Consider the following 22,993-nt stretch of genomic DNA (forward strand, 5'->3'; position numbering starts at 1 on the left):
TTAGATTTTTCTCAGGCAAGGATGTAAAAATAAAGAGAGAGAGAGAGATGTTTGATTAATCGGATCCGGAGGAAGCACACCAAATTGTAACCATCTTCGAGGTTTCTAATAGTTGGACAATCAATCCAAACCTGACTCTTTGACATCCCTAGTACCTGGGACCTAGATCAAACTGGAACTATGTCACAAAGACACGTAGAAATGAGGACACGTGATGTGGATTGGACGCGCAAGCTTCAAATTTGTTTGAAAAATAGGATACGAGGACACAGAATTTTTTAATCAATAAAATATTACTTTAAATCATTAAAAGATACTAAAATAATATTGAAATATTAGTTGTATGTGTCAATGTCCATGTCCACGTGTCCACCCATGTCATGGGGGACACACCACCAAAATGGACTGTCCCTGTGACATAGAACTCAAGATATAATTTGTGTTGTCAATGGGTCTACTTAGCTCAGTTTCCGGTTTGGGTCATGTCCAGTCCAGGACATGGGGAGCAATGAATGATACAGAGTGATGTGTACACTGTAGACCAACAGGAACCCCCATTTTGTAGGTTTTGGATCAGGTGATATTGAAGATCAACATTGCTGGTGATTTTCAAGTGTTTTGTACCGCACACCAAATCCTCTAATTTCTTTTTAATCGGAGAATTGGCATCCAGCTCTTGATCTACTATGATTTTAAATAGCACCAAATCTTTAAAAAAAAGAAAAAAGATGTTTGGGGTTACCTCGAATTGCTGTTAATGAAAGAAAAAACAATTACATCTACGGATGACAGTGGACCGGAGGAAACGGGGCCCTGCCCCGCCCTGCCTCACCCCGTTTGGACCCGGGATGGAGGCAGGGATGAACTTATGCTTTCCACTGCCCTGTTCCCAATCCTTCTTTAGGGATGGCAATGGACCGAGGGAAAACGAGGTTCCGCCCCGCCTCGTCCCGTTTGGACCGGGGATGGAGGACATGAAACAGGGATGGAGGTTAAAATTAAAACCCATGCAAGGATGAAAGCGGGGATGGAGGGCAGGATTTTGAGACGGGGCAGGGTAGAGACCTTGTCCACTACCAGCCTTAATTACATCTGATCACCTAAAAGAGGTAGGCCCTGAAGGTTCAAGATAAAATCTGGCCCCCACATGGGGCGGCTGTTGTTCTGGTAGGGGTCTGCCTAACCCCAGGTTGCCTTTCAAAAAGAAGAAGAAGAAAAATAGTCAATGGGGGTGGCTTATCCTTCCAATAAAGAGAACTACAAAAACACAATAAGAGAATGATTAACCCATGGTCAGCAAAGAGCCCTTACAAGTAACAAGAAATACTTTCTAAATAAAAAGAACTAGATAAAGATATAGCATAAGATAAATTACCACGTCCAAGCAGGTCCTTAACCGAAGAATCGGAAATTGATGGACATCCACCACATAAGCTCAGGGATAATATCCGAGTGTGAAACTCTTCTTTCCTTGAATTTGTTGCAAATAAATTTTCAAATACTGTGATACCAGTCAAGAAAAGAATAAATGGGAGTGTCTCTCCTCTTCCCCTGCAAAATAAGGGGAATCTATTAGTGAGTGCAACCCCAAAGCCTTGCGACTTATCTTGTGTTAAAAGCTGTTTATAGCATGTTAAATAAACCACCCAAGAAGCCTTCTGAGAAACCTTTTTGGCCCAAACGTATTTATGTCACTGATAAGAAGAGTTCCAAATTTCAATTCTAATAACATGTTCTGCACTACAAACAACCTTCCACTAAAGCTGGTAGATCTTGTTTCCCTACTCTTGGTGCGAGCATATGGTACATCATCATAATTACAGTCACAAAAGTTTATAATGGGAAAATAATGCCAAATTTCTCATGAAATTGAAGTTTTTACCTTTTTGGTGTTTTGATAAAAAAAATATCAGAAATAAAACTAATCAAAAATAAAAAACAAAATTTCAAAGAAAATAATAAAATAAAAATAATTTCTCACAACAATTGATGTTTTTATCGACTGGCAAGATGTCTTCTTTTTCTTTTTAAATTCCGGTATTTCTCACTGTGATGGAAACACCCTCATGCAAGATTAAATTCAAGGAATTCATGTTCGTTCCTTGCACTTTGATATTTATTCCCCTAGTTGCAGTCTAAGGTAGTATTTGGACGCATTCATAAATAGATTTTTCCCATTTATTTTATTTTTAATATTGCAGAACTTGTTTGGAAATTTTATTTTTATCTATATTTTACAAACCAAAAAAATGTTTTTCGACAACAATAGGGGCTTTTTTATTTTACTTCTCTTTTTTTTTACTTGATAGAGATAGAGTAATATACTCTATCACCAAGAAAATTTGTTTGTGTGGGCTCTCCTGGTTCAAGGCCACCATGATTTTTCGCCTGACACAGGATGACCAATTCAAAATCCACGGAGAGTGTTCCTTGTTACAAGGTGAAAGCTAGTTGTAGTCCCCCGTGTGCAGGGGGCACCTCAGGAGTTATCAATTGGGGGGCTGCCAATGTGCAGTCAGTGAAAGGACTTGTTTTGGCCAAAAAAAAAAGACCAATAAAATTCCTTTTATTATATGACGAAGAACCCTTGTCAAAGCGAGAAAAACCCCGGGTGGGGCCCCACGACCACCATCCTGAATCGTGATATGTTGGACCATCAGCCATGGATCACATCGGTTCTATGGGATACTACCATTTCACATGTTTAGGCTGAAAAGCGGTTGAGTTCACGTGTTTAGGCTCAATCATTTAAGTTCAATGTCTTACATCTCTGTCACAAGAGCAAGCCGTTTGGGGGTGCCCTTAGAGGTGGACATCAGTCTGGCCCAACCCCAGGCCCATTGGCACACACTAGGCCCGACCCAGGCCCTGACTCACCAGAAGCTCAACCAGGCCCTCGTTGGATTCAGGCTTGACCCCAGAGCTGTCAGGCTGGGCTTATGTCAGATCGAGTTGGATCCTTTTGAAACTTAACTGTAATTGGTTTGAACTCGGTCAGGCTCAAGAGATTTTGAGTTTCACGGGTCGTCCATTTCACCATATCCTTACCTAGAATTTTTAATAGTTTCGTTCTATTTGATTATTAAGGGCTTCTGGAATATGAGAACCACCATTTTATCTTTTATATTTACATGGAGAAACCACCTCCAAGATCAGAGACCTAGTCACGCTGAATCTGCTTGCCGTAGTTACGGTTGCTGCCTTAGCAGCATAAAACTCCATGGGTGAAACCCTTGCCCTCAGGGAGTCGCCACGCTTCGGCTTGCCTAAGGGGTGACACCCAGGGAATTTGAACCTATACCACCTGCCTAGCAGCCAAAGTCCCATCCTGCTATGCCAAACCCCCTTGGGGCGAGAACTACTGTTTGAACTGGGTATTTTTAACACTTTTTTTTGCAAATCTGACCATGCAGATGTGTTTGGCATGGTTAATTTGCCAACATCTCTCTTATTTTTTTTCATTTGTTGATAGTTTTTTCTCATGAAACCAATTTTACAGATGTGATCTACATATTTTGCTACATAGTTTTAACATAATGGATCCTATCTAGGCCAAGCCATATAAACCATGTCCAGTGCCAATTCATAAACCACAATAAGCCAAGATTCGACACTTGCAACTACTACACAAAAATCCTATTTCCAAACCTGGAACAAATTGGTAGGCAACAACTGCCACTAGGACCTATCCTCAAGCATGCTATCAAGAGAATAAAATTACCCAAAAGCATCTGTATGCACAAGTACTCATTAAAACTTAACTGTTCATAAACTGATTTCTTTCAGTGAAATTTCAAAGGAAATGACACCTTTTTCGGGATAAGCAAAGAAAATGACATTATTTGATAATTAGAAACACAACAGTTGCAAACTTGACACACGAACTGCACATTACCTGAAACGCTAAATACATTCAACCAAACAATGCAAGCATAAAATTCTCCCATTAGATGCCCTAAATTATTTGATCAGCATCATCCTTCTCTGTACACAATTTCATCATCATCTACGTCATACGCCGGATTACATAAGCACCTAAAGAGTCTCCCGATCCTCTGCACAGGAGAAGAAAGGAAAGACGCTTGTAAAGGATCCGTAGCAAAAAGTGGTGATAATCTAATCTTAGTGTGAAAAAAAAGCAAAAAGTATAGATGAATCTTATAATGCAAAACCATGTTCCCCTCAAGGCTCATCAAACTCTGATTTTCTAATTACATCCACGGAACATAACTTTGAAGAACTATATTGTTCTTGCAAGTACAGAATCCACTGAAAACATAAAGTAGTTGGCAAAGATCAACATATTCTACATTCTTTTGAAGTCTCCCAGCGACTGTGATAATTGCAGAAAAATAAAAATACCATGAAGAGCAAATTCTGCATTACAAGGCATGGATAAGAATGCCATTCATGTGTAATACTACCAATTAGCGAAAGCAGACTCGTTTTCAATGCTATCACAACCTAGCAGGCATGACATTTTGAAAGGAAAACACCCAAAGCAACCGCAAAAGACGAGATATCGAAAACTGATATTCCAAATTAGCCTGAATGCTCCTACAAGAATTTTTCTTAATCCAATAAGCAGTCATCACATGGGCTCCTAATGGTTTCTTCTTGAAAAACACGAACAAATGCTTGAGAAAATTGAGTTTCTATATACCTGTGTTATAAAAGGAGTCCTACATGAAGGAGCCCTAGGGGATGATTCCTCTGAAGTGCACTCAGAACTGCTATCATATTCATCAACATTTGGATCATCCTTCTTCTTAGATGTTTCAGTATGCTGGGTATGATTTGCTCTCTGCACAAACATATAAACGATCTTAGTTGTTCTGAATGAATTAATGAACTCATTGGACCACTTGCCTTCGGTTAAGTTACCTAAGGGTCAGTAGGGAGCAAATTTTTCTTGCTTCAGAAAAATAGTGACAGGAGATTGACTGTGTATCCCAGTATCATCCATCAAAATGACAAACTCAGCAGCTTATTATTCTCTACACTATAAGAAATCTGACAAACCATAATAACTAATAAGAACTTCTGGTTTTATCATATGCCTCAGCATTTCCCATGAATGCAGTACCTGAAATTCTCTGCCAAGGATTTTCAAAGCCCTTGCACGAGCACTCAGCTCCTCTTTTTTCACATGGTTATCCTGCAATACCTAAGAAAGAACCGACAAGCAAATACAATGGAAACTCATTCCTTGGAAAGAACCAAAAATAAGTGCACTGATTATGTAAGCTGCAATAAATTTTTTTCCAGTGAATCTCAGGTTCAGACCATAGTCAATATTGGATCACTATAATATCAACAAGGGTTATAACAAGAGAATCTAAAAATAAGTGATTTTCTTAGGGCAATCTTTAGGATTATTTTAAAACAATTATGTGCAAATTAAAAAAGTCGAATAAATTAAAGTTTTTTAAACAGTGGAATATTTTCCTGCTTTTACAATTTTTAAAAATCTATTAAATGCAATAAATTCAAATTATGATGAGATTTGCTACCTATGATTCAAACCCAATGCTTAACAAACCAAAAAAGAAAAGGAAAAAGGAGAATTCAAGAAGAGCTAATGTTTCTTACATGGAAGTAACCAATGTTTGATTGTTAACAAGAGCATAACACGAATCCATGCAAACAATCATAAGAGCACATATAGGCACACACACATGCACACACCCCTATACAGTTAGTATGATATATCAAGAGATGTCTTTGGCAAGTATTTTCCAGGATCATACAGAGATTGGGTGGAGGGATGAGTTGGGAATGTTGAAGCAAGATCTGCCTTTTTTTTCAATAGCAAAGCAGGCAAACTTTAAGATGAACACAGTGAGCAAAACCAATATCAGAATATATGCATTTTATCACAATGCTATGGAGATGCTATGATGTCAGAGCAACAAGAGGCTTATTTTTCATATATTTATGAATTTGTTTATGAGACATCAGTTCTTATTCAAAGTTGTAACCAACTTAACTAATTGAAATCATTCAATGTGGTTTTCACATCACTCATCACCTTTTGGGGAAAGTTTTTCCTACACATGCTGCCTGGAAGTTTCATTAAATTGTGAAACATTACTTCCATAATGTGATATGTGTAATGTGTACAATGCCAATAGAAGGTAACTGATACATATTTAACATCTAGACAAAATTGTTCACTTTTTAATGACAGTGATGAGCCAAAAAACATAGCTTGCACATGTCATATCTTAGGTAGCAAGTTCTAATTCACTCAAGGCCACTGCTTGCCTCATTTACATGTATTTGTCTGTAAACTAAAGTGTAGCCCTTAATTACTTTACATGCACAGAACTATTATGAAACTAAAGCAAAGTTGTGAATGACTACATAGTTTGAAGACAATTAGCCACCAATGCATACCATCTGACACACATGCACAAGGGTCACTTCAATATCTGCAACATTTAGTTTCCACAGCAAGTTGACCATCTTGTCCTTGTGTAACTGCATGCAGGAATCACTGTCATTTTCTGGATTGACACCATCCATCTTTAATTGTTTCTGGATTTCATCTTGCAGTTGCAATAATTGGAAAGCACCTACAATTATTTGCATAACAAAATAGTCAGAAAAGTAAATACATTCCAATACTAACAGATTTATGCAGTAACATCTACATACCTTTTGCTGCTGTTAGCTGTGACATCCATAAATGCCCTTTGTGACGGACCCACTCAGCAATAAATGGCACCCCCAAATATATGGCTTTTTTCCCAAGTTCTTTTGCAGCTTGTCTTAAGTATATGTAGCCAATAGTTTGCAGAATATTAACTCCAAAATCTGCAAACATATCATGCATGGGCATAGTATCAAAATTGTTTGAGACTTGAAACTCTAAGTGGTATCAAAAAATTGTTTGAGACTTAAAATTTCTAAATAACTAGAGTTTTTGTCTGCGTCACTGACTGCCAGTAAGTGGAACAATTTTCCATGATACTATTGATTTAGTTCCTTAATAGATGCATAAAGCAACATATAACCTGCAAAAGGGATATTGCAGAACTGTAGAAAATGTTGAAATTTGTTATTATGAGGCATTTATTATTTGTAACTTATCGAAAATTACATAATGATGTTTGGACATAAGGATTATACACCTATGGATTTTGAAGAAAATGGCTTTCAGCAATGCTTGGACATGTTAGGTTATGCTTCTTGCAAATTGTATCTATTAGCAGTCCACTTCCCCACCCATTTCAATTTTATAGGAGAAACATGCAGCTTTTTATTTGACAACAGAAAGAGTTCAGATCTTATCAAGAACATTAAATCATGTGGTACACCAAAGCCTGTCAAAGGGAAAGACACCTCCTCTAGTCCAATGAAGAAGTAAGATACTGATGCTACAAAGAATACATCAGGAGATTTCTATTATTTGATTGTCAAATGGAGATCCAACATATTCTAGGTTTCACCAAGCTTAAAATCCCACAAGTTGTGGGTGACATTAGAATATCATAGGAAACCCACTACATTCCTCAATCATCAGGATGGATTGCAGTAAAAAGAACACTAACATCACCTTTGAGGGTTGTCTCGACATATAATCTTATCTAACCCATGGTCACCATGCTCTCTTCATTGGATAGTGATCTGTAACCTATGGCCCAATACTGCAGTATATAATAGTCGATACAGTCCAGGTAATCCTAACCCAATGTACTCATGTAACTGTCTTTGGGCACATAAATGACCCATGACTTGATACAACAAGAATGTGAGCATGGTCCAGAGAAAGCAAGTTCATTTAAAATAGCTTGTAATGAGACTTCTCAGTTAATGACTGTTACAGGAGCATTTTCAATGATAAAATTATACCATCAAGAAAAGAGATAGGATAGTCTATTAAAGCAAACAAATAAAGATGTAAATAACAAGATCACAGTATCCCACAGACAGCACTTGTAACTGTTTGATACCATCATGGATCATATGCATCAAGATATCTATGCCGAAAGCAGGGGACTACCAATGAGCAATTCAAGATTATCATCCAAGCTTCAGAAAAATCAGAACAAACATATGGCTTAGAATACATAAAAATTATAAGATAAAAATGACAAACCATCCACATGCATGCACAAAGCACAGAGAGAGAGAGAGAGCATTGATGATTTGGCTGAGATTGTTAACTTGTTTATTGCCTTCAAAATCCAAATAAAACAATGGATACATGGCTTAAAACTAGAATATCAATAAACCCTTTTGTAATCAGCAGCCATTTTGATTACTTGAATAAAATTACCTGAATTAGCAAGCCTTTCAGCCTCACTCTTAGCGCGATGCAGAAATCCTTCTTTATCACCTTGGACATACTGATCAAGAAAATCTTTCAAATTCCTTGCAAGCTTTGCTTCCCTTTCTCTTTGAAATGCCTTTGCAGTAGCAAATTAGAACATCAAGAATGTTTATATCACGGATACTAAAGATCTCTCATATGAAAACAATATAAAGGCTAATGTTTATATCACAGACATTAAAGACCTCTCATATGAAAACATTATAAAGCCTAACCATTTTCCTTTGAGGACAGTCTTTAGGTTTCGTTTGTTTCACCCATTTTACACATGAAAATAGGGGTTCATGTATGACACCCCCCCCCCCCCCATTTTCGTATGCAGGTGAACAAACATGCCAACTCCATTTTCCTGTAGGGCCCACAGTCAACAAGTGTTTCTTTTCACGTTGACCATGCATTTAACATGTAAATCCATTCCCACCACCACCCTGTGAATGGATTTATGTGGCCTTCTCATCATGGGATGCCTTTCCCATGGGGATCTTTTCTTATTGGTAGGAATGAAACAAACGAAGCCTAAAGGAAAATAAACATTTCATTCATGCAAAACTTGCTTTCAAAAATTTTTACTTGGTTCAATGGAATTGCAATCAGAACCAAGTTCTTTACTTTAAGCTTGACTAGAACAGGAAGGTGAAAGATGGTTAAGGATTAACCTCCAAGTAGGGAATCAAGTTCCCAATATAGGGAAGTCCTGCTAGGTGGACTGTATGAATTACAGTAACTTGTTTGACCAAGTAAATGCTATGAATCAGAAAAGAAAGTAGCGACCTAGGCACAAATGGTTGTTTGACCAACAGACATGGCACCATGACATGAAACATAGGGAAGTATATATCGTGACTAAAACTATAGAGATTAGTCAGATATGGAAATCAGTATCTAGGAAAGCCTTGAGACCCTCAACATTGAACATTGAAAGCTTTTGAAATTCATTCCAGCAAGTATCCACACTAATAGGGTTGTATTAACTATTAACCTTAAATTCAAAGAAGACGTTGACTTTGCTCATGTACAAATGAAATTTCATATAAAGATAATGGATTTTATTATTATAACAGTGTGCTAGTGAAATCATGTATCTGAGGTGATTGCAAGAGAAAATCATTTGAAAAGATAACAAGCTTGCATTCAAACAATATGTCATAACTTAAGATGTATGGTGCTTACCTTCAACCTATCAGGAAGTTTCCCAGGATCTGTTTTGTCACTATCACTAATAAATTCAGATGATGCCATTGATGCTGCAGCAAGCTGTCCAATATAGTCCTCAAACAGATCACTTCCAAAAAGAAGAGCAAAAACTGCAGTTGGATCTAGCATCGTATCCCTAGACAAATTAGACAATGTATTAGGAAAAGCAGAAGAGGAAGATTCCAACCCTGCGATGATTTCATAAAACAAACCTGTCCGTATGCAACCCAACCTTGCAATGATTTCATAAAGTGGACCTTTCTGTATCCAACCCAATGAATGACAATTAAGTTCTACTAACATGGACATTGAGCAAGTAAACAACTCAACAAAGTTGGCATATCAAACTGTTCATTAGTTAATTTCCAGCAATCATCAACTCTTAACTGTTTCTATAGGCTAACAAGTATCTGAGTTGAATCACTACACAATTTTCGCAAGATTTCAAAATGCTGAGCAGAATCATGATTGAAGAGGAAAATTATTTTATGGCTTGACCATTTACCATAAATTCTGAAGGTTCCTTATAATCATGTTTTAGAGTCTCAAGGATAGACAAGAATAATAATTGTGACCAAGCAACTATGCCAATGACTGGTCATCAGTATTCCTTATTGGCTTATGTGAATCGTACAGACACACATATTACTGAATCATGGTTATAACTTATGGAAAAGATAAATTTACATGGATATCGTCATTCAACAAATGGCATTGACTTTGTTAAGTTTATCATACCAAGATGACAAATGGGCTTAAGCTTCAAAGGTTACCCAAGTTCATCCCACAGCAACTTGTTTTATTGCCCACAGGTTTGGCCATGCCATAGGATAATTCATTTGCTTAAAAGTTACCATTACAATATATATATATATATATATATATATATATATATATATATTGTAAGGATTTGCTGAGAGAAAAGGGATATACATAAGGTTTACATAAGCAAGAAAGCAGGGAGTTACATAAGAACTGCGGGCCAAAACATCCCGAAATTCTAAAGAACTAGAATTTTTCTCAGTTCTATCTATAGCACGTGTCCAAACAAGCAGACATGCATGCACAAAATGACCAAAGTTAACCACAGAAGTTCATGATTTGTTCAGCGTTGGATCTACAAGATACTCTTCCTGCAATGACTGTTGATTTTTGTTTTAAAGTTATAATCGCCACTAACCATGATATAATTGATTTTCCGTTTCTATCATATGACTCTCTTTGAACTGGATCACTCAAAACTTGATAAGCTTCACCTAAAACCTGCAAAGAAGGCGAAATTGAATTCACGATATTAGTACAAGTAAAAAAATCTCAAAATGCTTTAAATTTATGAAAGGATCAAGAATGAAATCATGAACAATCAAGATGAGAGACAAAGCCAAATTAATTAGGGAGAGAGAGGACCTCATCAAGTAGAACAGCTTACAGTTATACACTTGTAGTTGCTATAACTGTTGGTGATAAAACAGCTTAATACAGGTTATGGAATCTAATCAATTGTTTACATGTTTCATTTTTGGTGTGTGAATTTAAAAAAGTAGTCCAGCAATGCAATTTGAAAAAGTTTCAACTTGTAAAACAGTTTGGTGTTGAACACCTGGAAACTAACAGGTTCATTTTCCTTCTCTTTTCTTTATTAATAATTTAAAAACAAATGATGAATAATATAACAGGTACAATTGTTAAAATTGGCTAGAGGATTCATCAAGGAGCTAAATTAAATATCACCTTGAAGTATGTCCAGCTTGTTACCAATAAACATGATATCTCTAACTATTCCTATTCTAAAGGACAAGAAGGTTACTATAAATTCCTTTGCTGGGAAATTCAATATAAGGAATTAAATCTTTTACTTGAGTTCATCTGGGAACATGCCAGGAAAATTAAAAACAAAGAGTAAAAGAAGTTTCACAAGGACAGGAAAAATTTTCACTGCACATAGACAGATAAGATTGATTCTTGGTAAAACACTTGTCTTTGATCAAAATATACAATGCAATATCATAAGATTTCTCATAACATTTATCATAGTTCTGAAACAGTTCCTACAAGATGTTCAATGAATTTTGAAGTCATTTTTCCAAAGAGGCTTACAAATATTGGTGACTAAAATCACACAACTTCCAACGACAAGAGAGATACCCCTGAAGAGCTATGAAAATATATAACACTGTTTTCAATTTTAGTCCTCTATTTTGAAAACATCAAAAGATGTATTTTTATAATCACTTTCAAATTAAGGCAGAAATCCTACTTCAATAAATAATTTATCACACTACACTAGGAAGCCTGCTGAATATCCAAGATAGGTACATTGAACAGAAGGTATTTCCTAATTATGCATTCTATGCTTGCCTGGAATCTCTTGGCAGCTTCTGGATCATTTGGATTTTTATCAGGATGAACTTGCCTTGCCTGCACCATATTTACAGTTTATAGTTAGGCAAATTGCAATAGATAAATATTTCAATCAAATAAAGTGATATACCATCCCATAAATAGCTCAAATGAGCAAACTTTTTTACCCAACAATCAAGTACCATAATTAAAATAACAAAATAAGAATCCAAGATATATTCAATTTTTACTTATATACAGGTGAAACATTGAAAATTTCTCATCCTATATAAGATATAAGATAATTTAGAGATCCATAATTTGAGGTGGATGAAGGGTGATCCAATGATTCAATAAAATTTTGGAGCATTTTATGAAATTAAAAGTCGCCACAAATCTTTAGTCTAACACGTGAAACATAATCTTTCAAAGATAAAGAGTCACATTACATTGCAAGAAAAGGAATAAAATATAAATAACAAAAAACTAGAATATTAATAAATTCAACAAATATACCAACTCTTAAATCCATAAGATAAGTATATTAAAAAAATTTATAATTGCAAGCGAATCTTCTCAGTGCTTCAATTATGTTCAAAACATTTCAGACTCCATATTTCCAAGTAATCAACCAAAAGTAGCATGCAGGAAATAAAAAAAAAATTTGTTTCTTACCGAAAAAAAGAAGAAAGATATTTCAGCAAATTCCACAAATCCACTCGATCTTCTATGAATAAAATGAATATAAACCAACCCATCCATTAAGCTTTCAGGTATATAATTTGTCAATTCTAAAAAAAGTTGGCCTTAAACATTTGAAGATATAGCATCCTAAGAAATCAACTCTAGATCGCAGGCAATAAAACCGAAGAACTCATGACACACGTTAGAAAACCATCCAATCAAAGGGAACCAAAAAATCGAAGAATAAACTCCAGAGAATAGGAGAAATCCACGAAAACAACAATTAATCCACCTCATTACAACTCAGAGGCAAGAAACCAAAAAATATAAAAAAAAACTCCTGAAAATTCAAAGAAAATAACAAAAGTCAAAGAGAAACAAGAAATTCGAAAATTCCACAAAAACTTCCACCCCTCCGCCTCACTATCAGCCGATCTGACAGAAAAAGAACAATAAGAAGAAGCAAAGATTAGAATCCTCACCTTCAAATAGTACGCCTTCCGGATCTCGACCTCCGACGCGGACGGACTCACTCCGAGAACATCATAATACTCAGAATCCTTCACCATCTCCATTCCACCTCCAAATTCACCCTAACCTTCGTAATCCTCCTCTTAATTCACTCTAATTTCCGTATCCTCCTCCGATTCCCCCTAATTCCTGCCGCCGCCACAGGGTTTCGCTCCGTCTCCAACACCTGCGCCGAACTTGCCCTAGTTTCAGTGGCTGCCTCCAAATTTTCCCTAATTTCCCACAGATCAACCGGATCCACCCTGATTCTTCGCCGGACGAGATCGAGAACGCCGATCCAGGCAAGGGAGTAGGGAAAAGGAAGGGGGAACAAGAAGAAGAAGAAAAGGGAGGGATAGGCATGGTGGCCACCAATCGCCTTTCCAGATCGTCACTTTTCGCAATAAAAATTTGCAGAGCCTCTCTGCTTTTTCTGTAAAGGCGGTGACAGGAAAAAAAGGCGATCGCAGTTTTATAGTTCCCCCTACACCCCGGGAAGGGAAGGAACGGAGTGCGAGCCCGTTCAGGAAGAGATACGGTAACATTTATTTCACCACAAGTCGATGATATTCAATCTCAATCGTCTATCTCATTTCAGGCATGGTATGTGGGCTCCATGCTGACGGCACCGCATAAGCCGGATACTTCTAAGAGACTAAGCTAAGACCACTAAACCGTTTTTGATCAACGGGTGGGATTCAGTATCACTAAACAGATGTGATGTGATATATGACTGGATCTCTGATGGTGTTCTACCGTTTGCGTGGGAAAAGGTACGCGTAAAAAAATTCAAAAATGGGAGAATTACCAAAATGTACTCCTACTTTTGGTCGAGGACGGAAATGATTCTTAGGTCCATGGGTCGACCCGAACCCAATCCATGTATTGAACTTAGCGGGATCTGGATGAGTCCGCAAGTATCGCTCTCGCTTTGAATAGAATATCGACCTTTGCAATATATCTGTGCTTTAATATAAATCCAACTCATTGATTTTTTTAATATTATAAATTTTTATTTTAAATTTACAAAAAATCTTCAAAAATCCATATTTTTTATTTATCACAAGATGTTCTCTTTGCGCGTGTCACACACACATACCACTGTGACAAAAGTAAAAAACGGCAAAATCTCGGTAGCCAAAACTTACGATTTTTTTTTTTTTTTTTGTAAATTTCACATTTTTCCAGCAAAATCTCACCAAAAGAGATAAATTAAAATATAAATAAATAATTTTCATAACATAAAAAAATTTAAAAATAAAGATGCAATTTTTTTTACAATAAATAGCTGATAAAAACATAAATATTGTGTTTAAAACGCGCTAGTTATGTTTCAGATGAAAAATCATGAGAATGTGTCGTTTTTAACTTTCAGGTAATTTCTCACGATATTTTTGCGAGATTTTCATAGACCTCGCGAGATTTGTCACACATATGGTAATGCAATCCTTCCTAATAGAATTCTATAAACTGCGATGCAAATTAAGTTTACGAAGGTTTTTTTATGTTTTTTTTTTTTATTTGACCATACATGTGTTCTATTTGCTTGATTTATAAGAATCGGTTCTTGAATTGTCTAATTCAACAGCTGAGCAGGTTTTCTTAGGGTTTAAAAATCAATGGCCCAATTTTTTTACAAAAATATTCAAACCTCAAAAATTCCTATTTATTTGTTGAGAAAACACAATCCAAATGTCAATCTGTAGAAAATGGACCCTGTCAAACACATCTGCAGGGTCAGATTTTCACACCAAAAAAAGTGTCAAAATGCACAGTTTCAATATTTATTAGTTAGGGATTTTCTCATGACCCTACATATCTTGTGTGTGTGTGTGTGCACTCGCCGTGCATGTGCGCATGCATGCACGTGAATGCATGTATGTATATATATATAGAGAGAGAGAGAAACTCGTCCCCCATTTTTGGACATGGATCTTTTACTATCTGACCGAACTTGGACCAGAATCCTATCATTCGGGGATCCCCCAGTAGGGTTTTAAGCTGGACTTGTTTTTTGGTGAGTAGGAGCCAGACTATTGATCCAGATGAAATCCAGCTCATCCTTGATTTGGCCATTTGTTTACTTTGGATCGTATCGTTGATTTGAGATCCAAGATTTTAAGATCCTCTAGATACTCAAAAACTTAGTTCCTCGGATTTGAAGTCCAATAAGGGATGTTTCATCCTAAAATCCTACAATGTTGGACCTTTAGAGGATCTCAAAACTAGGCTTTGAAGATCCTGCTTTTGCATGACTTTATATGATGCACGCCCCATTTTGAAAACCTGGGTCCAATGTGACCAAGCAAGTCATATCCTTGGGACTGGCCCTGGTTAAAACTGAACTTAGTCGATTGGATCCAGATCCATGACCATAAACGATTGGGCAAGATATACAACTTAATTAATTCCATCGAGTAATTTGTAAATCCTTTTCAAAACCATAGATCTGATCCGTTGGACTCAATAGAGGTGCATATCAGGTTTGGTCGGGCCTCCAATCTAAATCCGATTGTTTGTTCTAAGATATGGATCTTAAAATAAGACTTTAATGTGTTTTTTTATCAGATTGGATATCAGACCCTTTTTTGCCGGATTCAAACCTGAGACCCCGAGGTTCAGACAGTATGACTCAAACCATCCATGGAACCCCCTAATTTTTACATTAAATACATTTTAACTTTTTTTTTGTTACCTTTAGTACCTCTTATCGTCCTTAAGCTTTACCCCAACTACATGGGGTAGGCTTTACTAGTCATGTTTAGTGATGCAAATGATTCTCATCCGGAACAGTTACATACATGGGAATGTGAATCAGCATCAGATCCGAAACAGCTAAAAAGTGCAGAACCCTCATCCTAGATCTGACCCATTTGCATCCCTATGTAGGAACTCGATGGTTTCGAAATCCGGTATGGATTGAGTCACTAGATTGAATGAAGCATGTGCTAAAAGGAGGACTCAAACATCCATCTACGTGAAAAACACATGCTCTATCAGTTGAGTTATTCCAATCCATCTCTAATCGTGGGGCTCTCTACAATCCTCTCACTGAGCACATAACGTTCTGCCTTATGAAATTGGCATAACCATGGTCTTCTGAGGATTGGATTTAATCTACCACTAATTAGAAATAGTTCCCCATAAAATCCAGCAACCCCCTGCATAACCATTTTTTTGGTTACATACAACTCATAAAGTTATGTAAACATGTTTCATAATAAGCTCACCAATCCTGTGGCTCTTAGGGTTCCGGTGTAAGACCTTGTAGCCACCCTGGATCCAAAACCAGGATCCAACATATACTACTTGGCCATACAAGGCGAGCACCCACGTTGTATCATAACTGGTGCTTCATGTATCATATATAACATCAGAGGCGGAGCTGGGGGGGGCAGGACTGGGCTGAGTCCTGCCTCCCGAAACAGTTAATTTTTTTTTTTAAAAGCTCAGTCCTAGCCCAACCCTGATTCCATATGAAATAGATTTTTATCCATTTTTTTAGCCCAGTCCTAGCCCAACCTCGACTGCAGCAAATAGTTTGATTTGTCCATATGAAATAGATTTTTATTAATAATTGTAGCCATTTTTTATTTTATCTCTAAAAAAAAATTTCGGGGATGCTGCCCCTGAACCCCCGACTATCACACCAAAAATTTTTTTTGCTACACCCCTGTTTGCCCCCCTCCCCCCTCACAAAAATCCTAGTTACGCCACTGTATAACATTTCATAATAAAATATACACCAAAAACCCATACACAATTTCATGGGTTATATCAATGATGCTTTTCTCATGAGTTATTTTTCACATAATCATGTGAATTTTTTCATCATTTAATTACGAGGTTTTCACATATGTTATAGGTTATTTTTTTCATAGTCATATGGTTTTTTCACCATCATATGAATCATGATACTTTTTTATATATAGTATGGGTTTAACCATGACATCATGAGGTTTTACATACTCTAGTTGGATTTCTCCTTCATGATATATCCTTATCATGAGACTATGCACAAACTAGGTTGATTTTCTATCATGATCCTTTTATGCGCTAATTTCACATAACTATATGAATTCTCATCATGTCATAATTTTCATCATAACCCTTAATGTGTAATACAATGTATAATAATATATTTCGGTATTCACCATCTGTTGCATACGTAACCATGTAGTTCATAATTCTTTAACAAAGTGAATACATCATAATATGGGTCTCATATAAGTTATAAGGTTCTATTTGCTATTCCATAACCATAACGTAGGACATCATCATGTCCACATACACAATAGTAGAGTAATATATATTTTTATAAATTCATGAAGAAAATACTCTCATTTTTTAAACTTTCACCATAGTCCATACTCTTACTATTCATGTGCATTATCACATGCAAGATACTTAAATTCTTATCAGGTTAATTACCACTTGATCATTTTGGATCAGTATATCCAGATCCAAATAGTCATATGAATGTCACCATGTCGTGTACCATGCGTAAGCTTCTAATGCATGAAAAATACTTGGATATATACCAGATCCAAATCTAATGAGAGTTATCCCATTACCATTTGGATATGCCAAACAAAATAATCCAATTCCAAGGCTTTAATCTATAAATTCAAATCTATTATCGATTCTATTCAAAAAATCTAAATCTAAATCCATTGGATTTGTATGAGTTTGTATCTAAATCCGACTTTAGATGTTATCCATCAAGCCCAACACAAACCATTTTAATAAATCACACCACACATCTAGCATTATATTTATCTGGATCTACCTGGGTCAAACCAAGACCCATATGGAACATATTATTAGATCCAATATCTGGTCTTTATACTATCCATATAAAACCTGGATCAAAACTAGTTCCATATCCCATATCTACCAGTATATTTCAACTATAACAATTTTGGATTCATATCGTATTTATATTCATTCAAGTTCAACAAGATCCAATAGCATTGTCTAGATCAAACAAATTCAACTAGATCTAAATTCATCCAACCGGATCTATCCAAATTTATACAGGTTCAATCAGATCCAAAATATTTTACCGGATCAAATCAAGCTCTATGTCACCTTACTAAATCCAAATATCTGAACCAATATTGATTCAAACATCAGATTCTATAGATCATAGTCCAGTTAAACTTGATTCATAAAAATTAAATCAATATAAAGCTATATTGTATCTAGATCCATATATAATAGGATCTGAACATTAACAAAAATATATAGCATATAAAAATAATATTCAAATTGTAGACATCCAATTTTTATAAGATACCCAAAATACTAACATCTTTGAAAGAATCAAGCTACAAGTTGGAGTTCACAAAGAGGACAGCACAATAAAACCCAAAGGATTCGCTGGATGACTATCTCAGTTTAGCAGTCTGACAGTGGACGGCTATCTCAATTAAGTGGTCTGATACTAGATGACTATCTCAGTTTAGTAGTTCGACATTAGACGGCTATCTCAGTTTAGTTGTTTGACACTAGATGGCTATCTTAGTTTAGCGGTCTGACACTAGATAGCTACCTCAGTTTAGCAGTCTGACACTGGACAACTATCTCAATCTAGCGGTCAAACCCTGGACGACTATCTTAGTTTAGCAGTCTGACCCTAACCGACTATCTCAGTTTAGCGATCTGACACTAGATGACTATCTCAATTTATTTGACATTTGACTTATCCTGTCTCTAGAGGATGGCCAAACCTGTTTAGTCGTCCATCTTCGAATAGAGAAACTAGCTTAGTCATTTAATGAATTCGACAAAATGAGTCACATTTGCCTTATCTTCAACCATTTTTGCATATTTTTAAGAGAATATTTCTCCCAAGAAGGACTCTTCCCAATCTCTTATCTAGGAGAAGCACAAATCCATTTAAACCAAATCCGAACTAAGAAAATCTCATGATCTGGATTTATTCTAAACACCTACAAATAAGGGCACACCTCCTAAGATTAAGGAGAGAAAGAGAAGATGTTTGAGCGCTGACACTGAGAAGAATGAATGCAAGACTGTCGCCACCTGCCTCTTTGATCTTCTTCACTTGCATGTAGGTTCTGTCAGAACAATTGCAAAAAACTCTCACTTTTCTGTAGAAGTACTGCCAAACGGCCAAAAAGAACTCTAAAGCTTAAAAACAGACCCTGTGTCCGAAAAAAGTGTGTTTACTCTATTTTCTTTTTTTTATTTGTTTATTTTATTCATTTAGTTAATTTTATTAGTTTAGAGCATTTAAAAGGTAAGTTTCAAAAAATTTTATCAACAATTTTTGGTGATCATGATGGGACATCATTTTTCTTTAAAATTTTGTATCTAGACTTGCATTTCGGTTTCTATTTTTTTATTTTATTTTATTTTTTGCTTTATTAGACAACTAAACTAGGTTTAGTCATCTATCTTGTTTTATTGCAGACTGGGCATTCTAAGGGCCTAACTACATTTCTGTATTTTTAATACTCTTAAAAATATTGTTGTTCTATTTAGATGGCTAAAATGATGTAGCCATCCATCTTATTTTTTTGCAAACTGGGCATTCTGAGGGCTTGCCTGCATTTTTCAAAATGTTGAAAATTGTTGTTGATTCAAAATAATTGAAAATGATGCACATTGTTTTGAAAGTATTCCCTCTTTTCTACCTGAAGTATTACCTCTGACTGGGCTTAACTCCGTAGAATCAAGATTCGAATTCAAATTGCTTGCGATTGGCTTTCTTTCAAAGAAGCTATCAATTTCCTTGATATGGACGGGAAAAAAAATATTCTTGATATTGCGAGAGCTATTGGTGAAAGAATATTGATAAAAGAATTTCACAAAGTTAAAGAAGATTCTTGGTAGATTTGGCAGTCTGATATCCTGTGATTCTTTTCTCATGATGATCTTTCTGCACTCTTTTTTTTTTTTAGCAGATTGGAGCTCTCTTGGATTTTTCGAGAATTACATCATCCTTCATTTTGGAGATGCCCTGACTTGTCTCTCTCTTTTTTTTTTGGAAGGGTACGTCACAAACTCCTTCATCTCAGAGATGTTCCGATCCTTCTTTTCTCTCAGGGATTATCATGATAGTTATTGGCTCATTGGTTGGGAATCTCTTGATGATAGCTGGAATCAAATATCTTTTAGGGTTTGTCGGTAGGCTCATCACACTCGCCTTCATCTCGACGGTGATCTGAACTTTTCCTGGAAGGATCCGTCACAAACTCCGTCATCTTGGAGATGATCCAAATCTTCTTGGGCCCCGGGGGTCGACTCACTTAATTCGCCTTCATCTTGACGACAATTGAGAGATCCCTTTTGCAGATATTTAATTGCAGCTTAGGTGATTGAGGAGATATGGAAATTAAGTGGATTTTTTCTGTATCACCCAGGATATTTCGACTGCTTTATTTTTCAAGAATGGTCTTTAAAAATGTGCCATTGACTGCGATCAATATCAATCACTCATGGCTTTGCAACAACATTGAATTCTCTTTGCTGGCCATATCGCGGATTTATTCTTCATCCTTTTGGTTGGCCAATAAAAAGATTTTGAACTTTGAATCCTTTTTCGTGAAAGCATTGCCCTTTCGGAAGTAATAGTGGAGGTATTCTGAAGTAATAATTTTGTGCAATAAAGATTTTTGAAATCAACAAATATTTAATGACAAATTGGCAAAATTTTCTTGAAATCCTTTTGTGAAAGCGAGCATTTGAAGCACAACGCAACACATCCATGACAGAAATTCTCTTCTCCTTTCCCCAAAGGAGAAGATTCAGAAATTAGAATTGGGAATTACTCCTCTCTTCCCTGAAGAGGAGGTGTTTGCAAAACGAACTTTCTAAGAGAAATTAAGCTTTCGTCAAAACTTCCTAACATTAGGCTTCTCTTATGGAAAGGGGGCCGGAATTGGTGAGGTTGGTAAATTGGTCATGAAGGAACGAGTTCATCACACTCTCCCTGAAAAGAGGGTCCTTCATGATGAAATGACCTAATCTGAAATTATGGGGCCACAAGGAAAGCAAGTCTTCGTCGAGTCTCTCCCTATAAAAAGGGTTCCTTGTGTGAAATTTAGAATTTTGTCTTGCAAACGGTTCACAAAGACACGAGTCCCTTCAAACTCTCCCTGAAAAGGGGCTAAGTGAACGAATTGGATAGCATGCGAAAAGAGCGAGGTCCCTCGAACTCTCCCTATAAAAAGGGTCTCTCGCAAGAGAAAATAATTGAAATTGGGTATTGGGTGACTCAAAAGGGTCAAATTTTGGAAATTGGAATTTTGAAATTTGATATTTGAAATTGGAAATTGGAAATTGGAAATTGGAAATTGGAAATTGGAAATTGGAAATTGGAAATTGGAAATTGGAAATTGGAAATTGGAAATTGGAAATTGGAAATTGAAAATTGGAAATTGAAAATTGGAAATTGAAAATTGAAAATTGGAAATTGGAAATTGATAATTGGAAATTGGAAATTGGAAATTTGGAAATTGATAATTGAAAATTGGAAATTGATTGACCCGAAGGTCGAAATTGTGAATTGGTTTACTGAGAATGACATGGGTTCTATAGGAATTCGGCCTAAGAACGACATTGGTTCAATTGAGAACGACATTGGTCCCGTAGGGGTTCGACCTACGAACTATCAATTTCATAGGGATTTAACTTAAGGATCATAGCTTAAGAAGGAATGATTCCAACTTGTGAGCTTTGAATGGACCCGGTGCTAAACTGGGTTTTTGAGGGAAGATTTGAATCGGAATTCAATTCTTCAAGGAAAACTAGATGAATTGGATTTTGAAAGACAATTCGAGTCGAAACTCGGATCTTCTAGACCAACTCGCAGGATAGTTTGAGTAGAAGTTCAAACTTGTAAAGGAAAGCTAAGCGAATTGGATTTGAAAGAAAATTCAAGCCGGAACTCGGATCTTCTAGACCAATTCTGAATTGGATTTGGAAGAAGATTCGAATCAGAACTCGACTCTTCTAGACCAATTCTAAAATCTAGAGGAAAGAAAGTTATACGAATTGGATTTGTAAGAAAATTCAAGTCGAAACTTGGATTTTCTAGACCAATTCTGAATTGGATTTAGGAGAAGATTCGAATCGGAACTCGACTCTTCTAGACCAATTCTAAAATCTAGAGGAAAGAAAATTATACGAATTGGATTTGTAAGAAAATTCAAGTCGGAACTTGGATTTTCTAGACCAATTCTGAATTAGATTTGGAAGAAGATTCGAATCGGAACTCGACTCTTCTAGACCAATTCTAAAATCTAGAGGAAAGAAAATTATACGAATTGGATTTGTAAGAAAATTCAAGTCGGGACTTGGATTTTCTAGACCAATTCTGAATTGGATTTGGAAGAAGATTCGAATGGGAACTCGAATCTTCTAGACCAATTCAAGACATTTAAAGGAAAGAAAAGTTTATAAGTATAAAGATGACATTTGGAACTAGTTCAACTAGTACGAGCATCAGATTTTGGAAGAGTACCAGTACGAGCACTGGATTTTGGAAGATTACCAGTACGAACACTGGGTTTTAAAAGGTTACTAGTACGAGCACTAGGTTTTTAAAAGATTACCAGTACGAGTACTGAGTTTTAAAAGATTACCAATACGGACACTGGGTTTTAAAAGATTACCAGTACGAGCACTGGGTCTTAAAAGGTTACCAGTACGAGCACTGGGTTTTAAAAGGTTACCAGTACGAGCACTGGGTTTTAAAAGATTACCAGTACGAGCACTGGGTTTTGAAGGGTCATCAATTGACGATGACTTGGATGACTTGCCGGGGTCTCAGGATTTATCCCTTATCCTGAATGGGTGGTTCAATGCAAATTGATGTAGATGAATGCAGATGAATGCGAATGAATGCATGCAAATGCAAATGAATGTAGATGGGTGCACATGTGTGCAAAATGAGAG

At 36.2% G+C, this 22,993-nt stretch overlaps 1 protein-coding gene across 1 annotated transcript; it reads right to left on the reverse strand.

Moving 5' to 3' along the window:
* Positions 1-3,750: 3,750 nt before the first annotated feature.
* Positions 3,751-13,370, reverse strand: LOC149847430 (DNAJ heat shock N-terminal domain-containing protein). The gene is made up of 10 exons (XM_089998420.1): positions 13,039-13,370; positions 11,891-11,950; positions 10,713-10,795; positions 9,509-9,668; positions 8,285-8,414; positions 6,661-6,819; positions 6,400-6,578; positions 5,087-5,167; positions 4,664-4,804; positions 3,751-4,055 (listed from the first exon to the last, which is right to left on the reverse strand). The coding sequence occupies exons 1-10, from the start codon at positions 13,129-13,131 to the stop codon at positions 3,975-3,977; spliced, it is 1,167 nt and encodes a 388-aa protein (XP_089854546.1). The 5' UTR covers positions 13,132-13,370; the 3' UTR covers positions 3,751-3,974.
* Between the last annotated feature and the right edge of the window lie 9,623 nt (positions 13,371-22,993).

This window comes from Nuphar pumila, chromosome 2, assembly GCF_984573655.1.
Source record: "Nuphar pumila chromosome 2, dmNupPumi1.hap1.1, whole genome shotgun sequence".
NCBI lineage: Eukaryota > Viridiplantae > Streptophyta > Magnoliopsida > Nymphaeales > Nymphaeaceae > Nuphar > Nuphar pumila.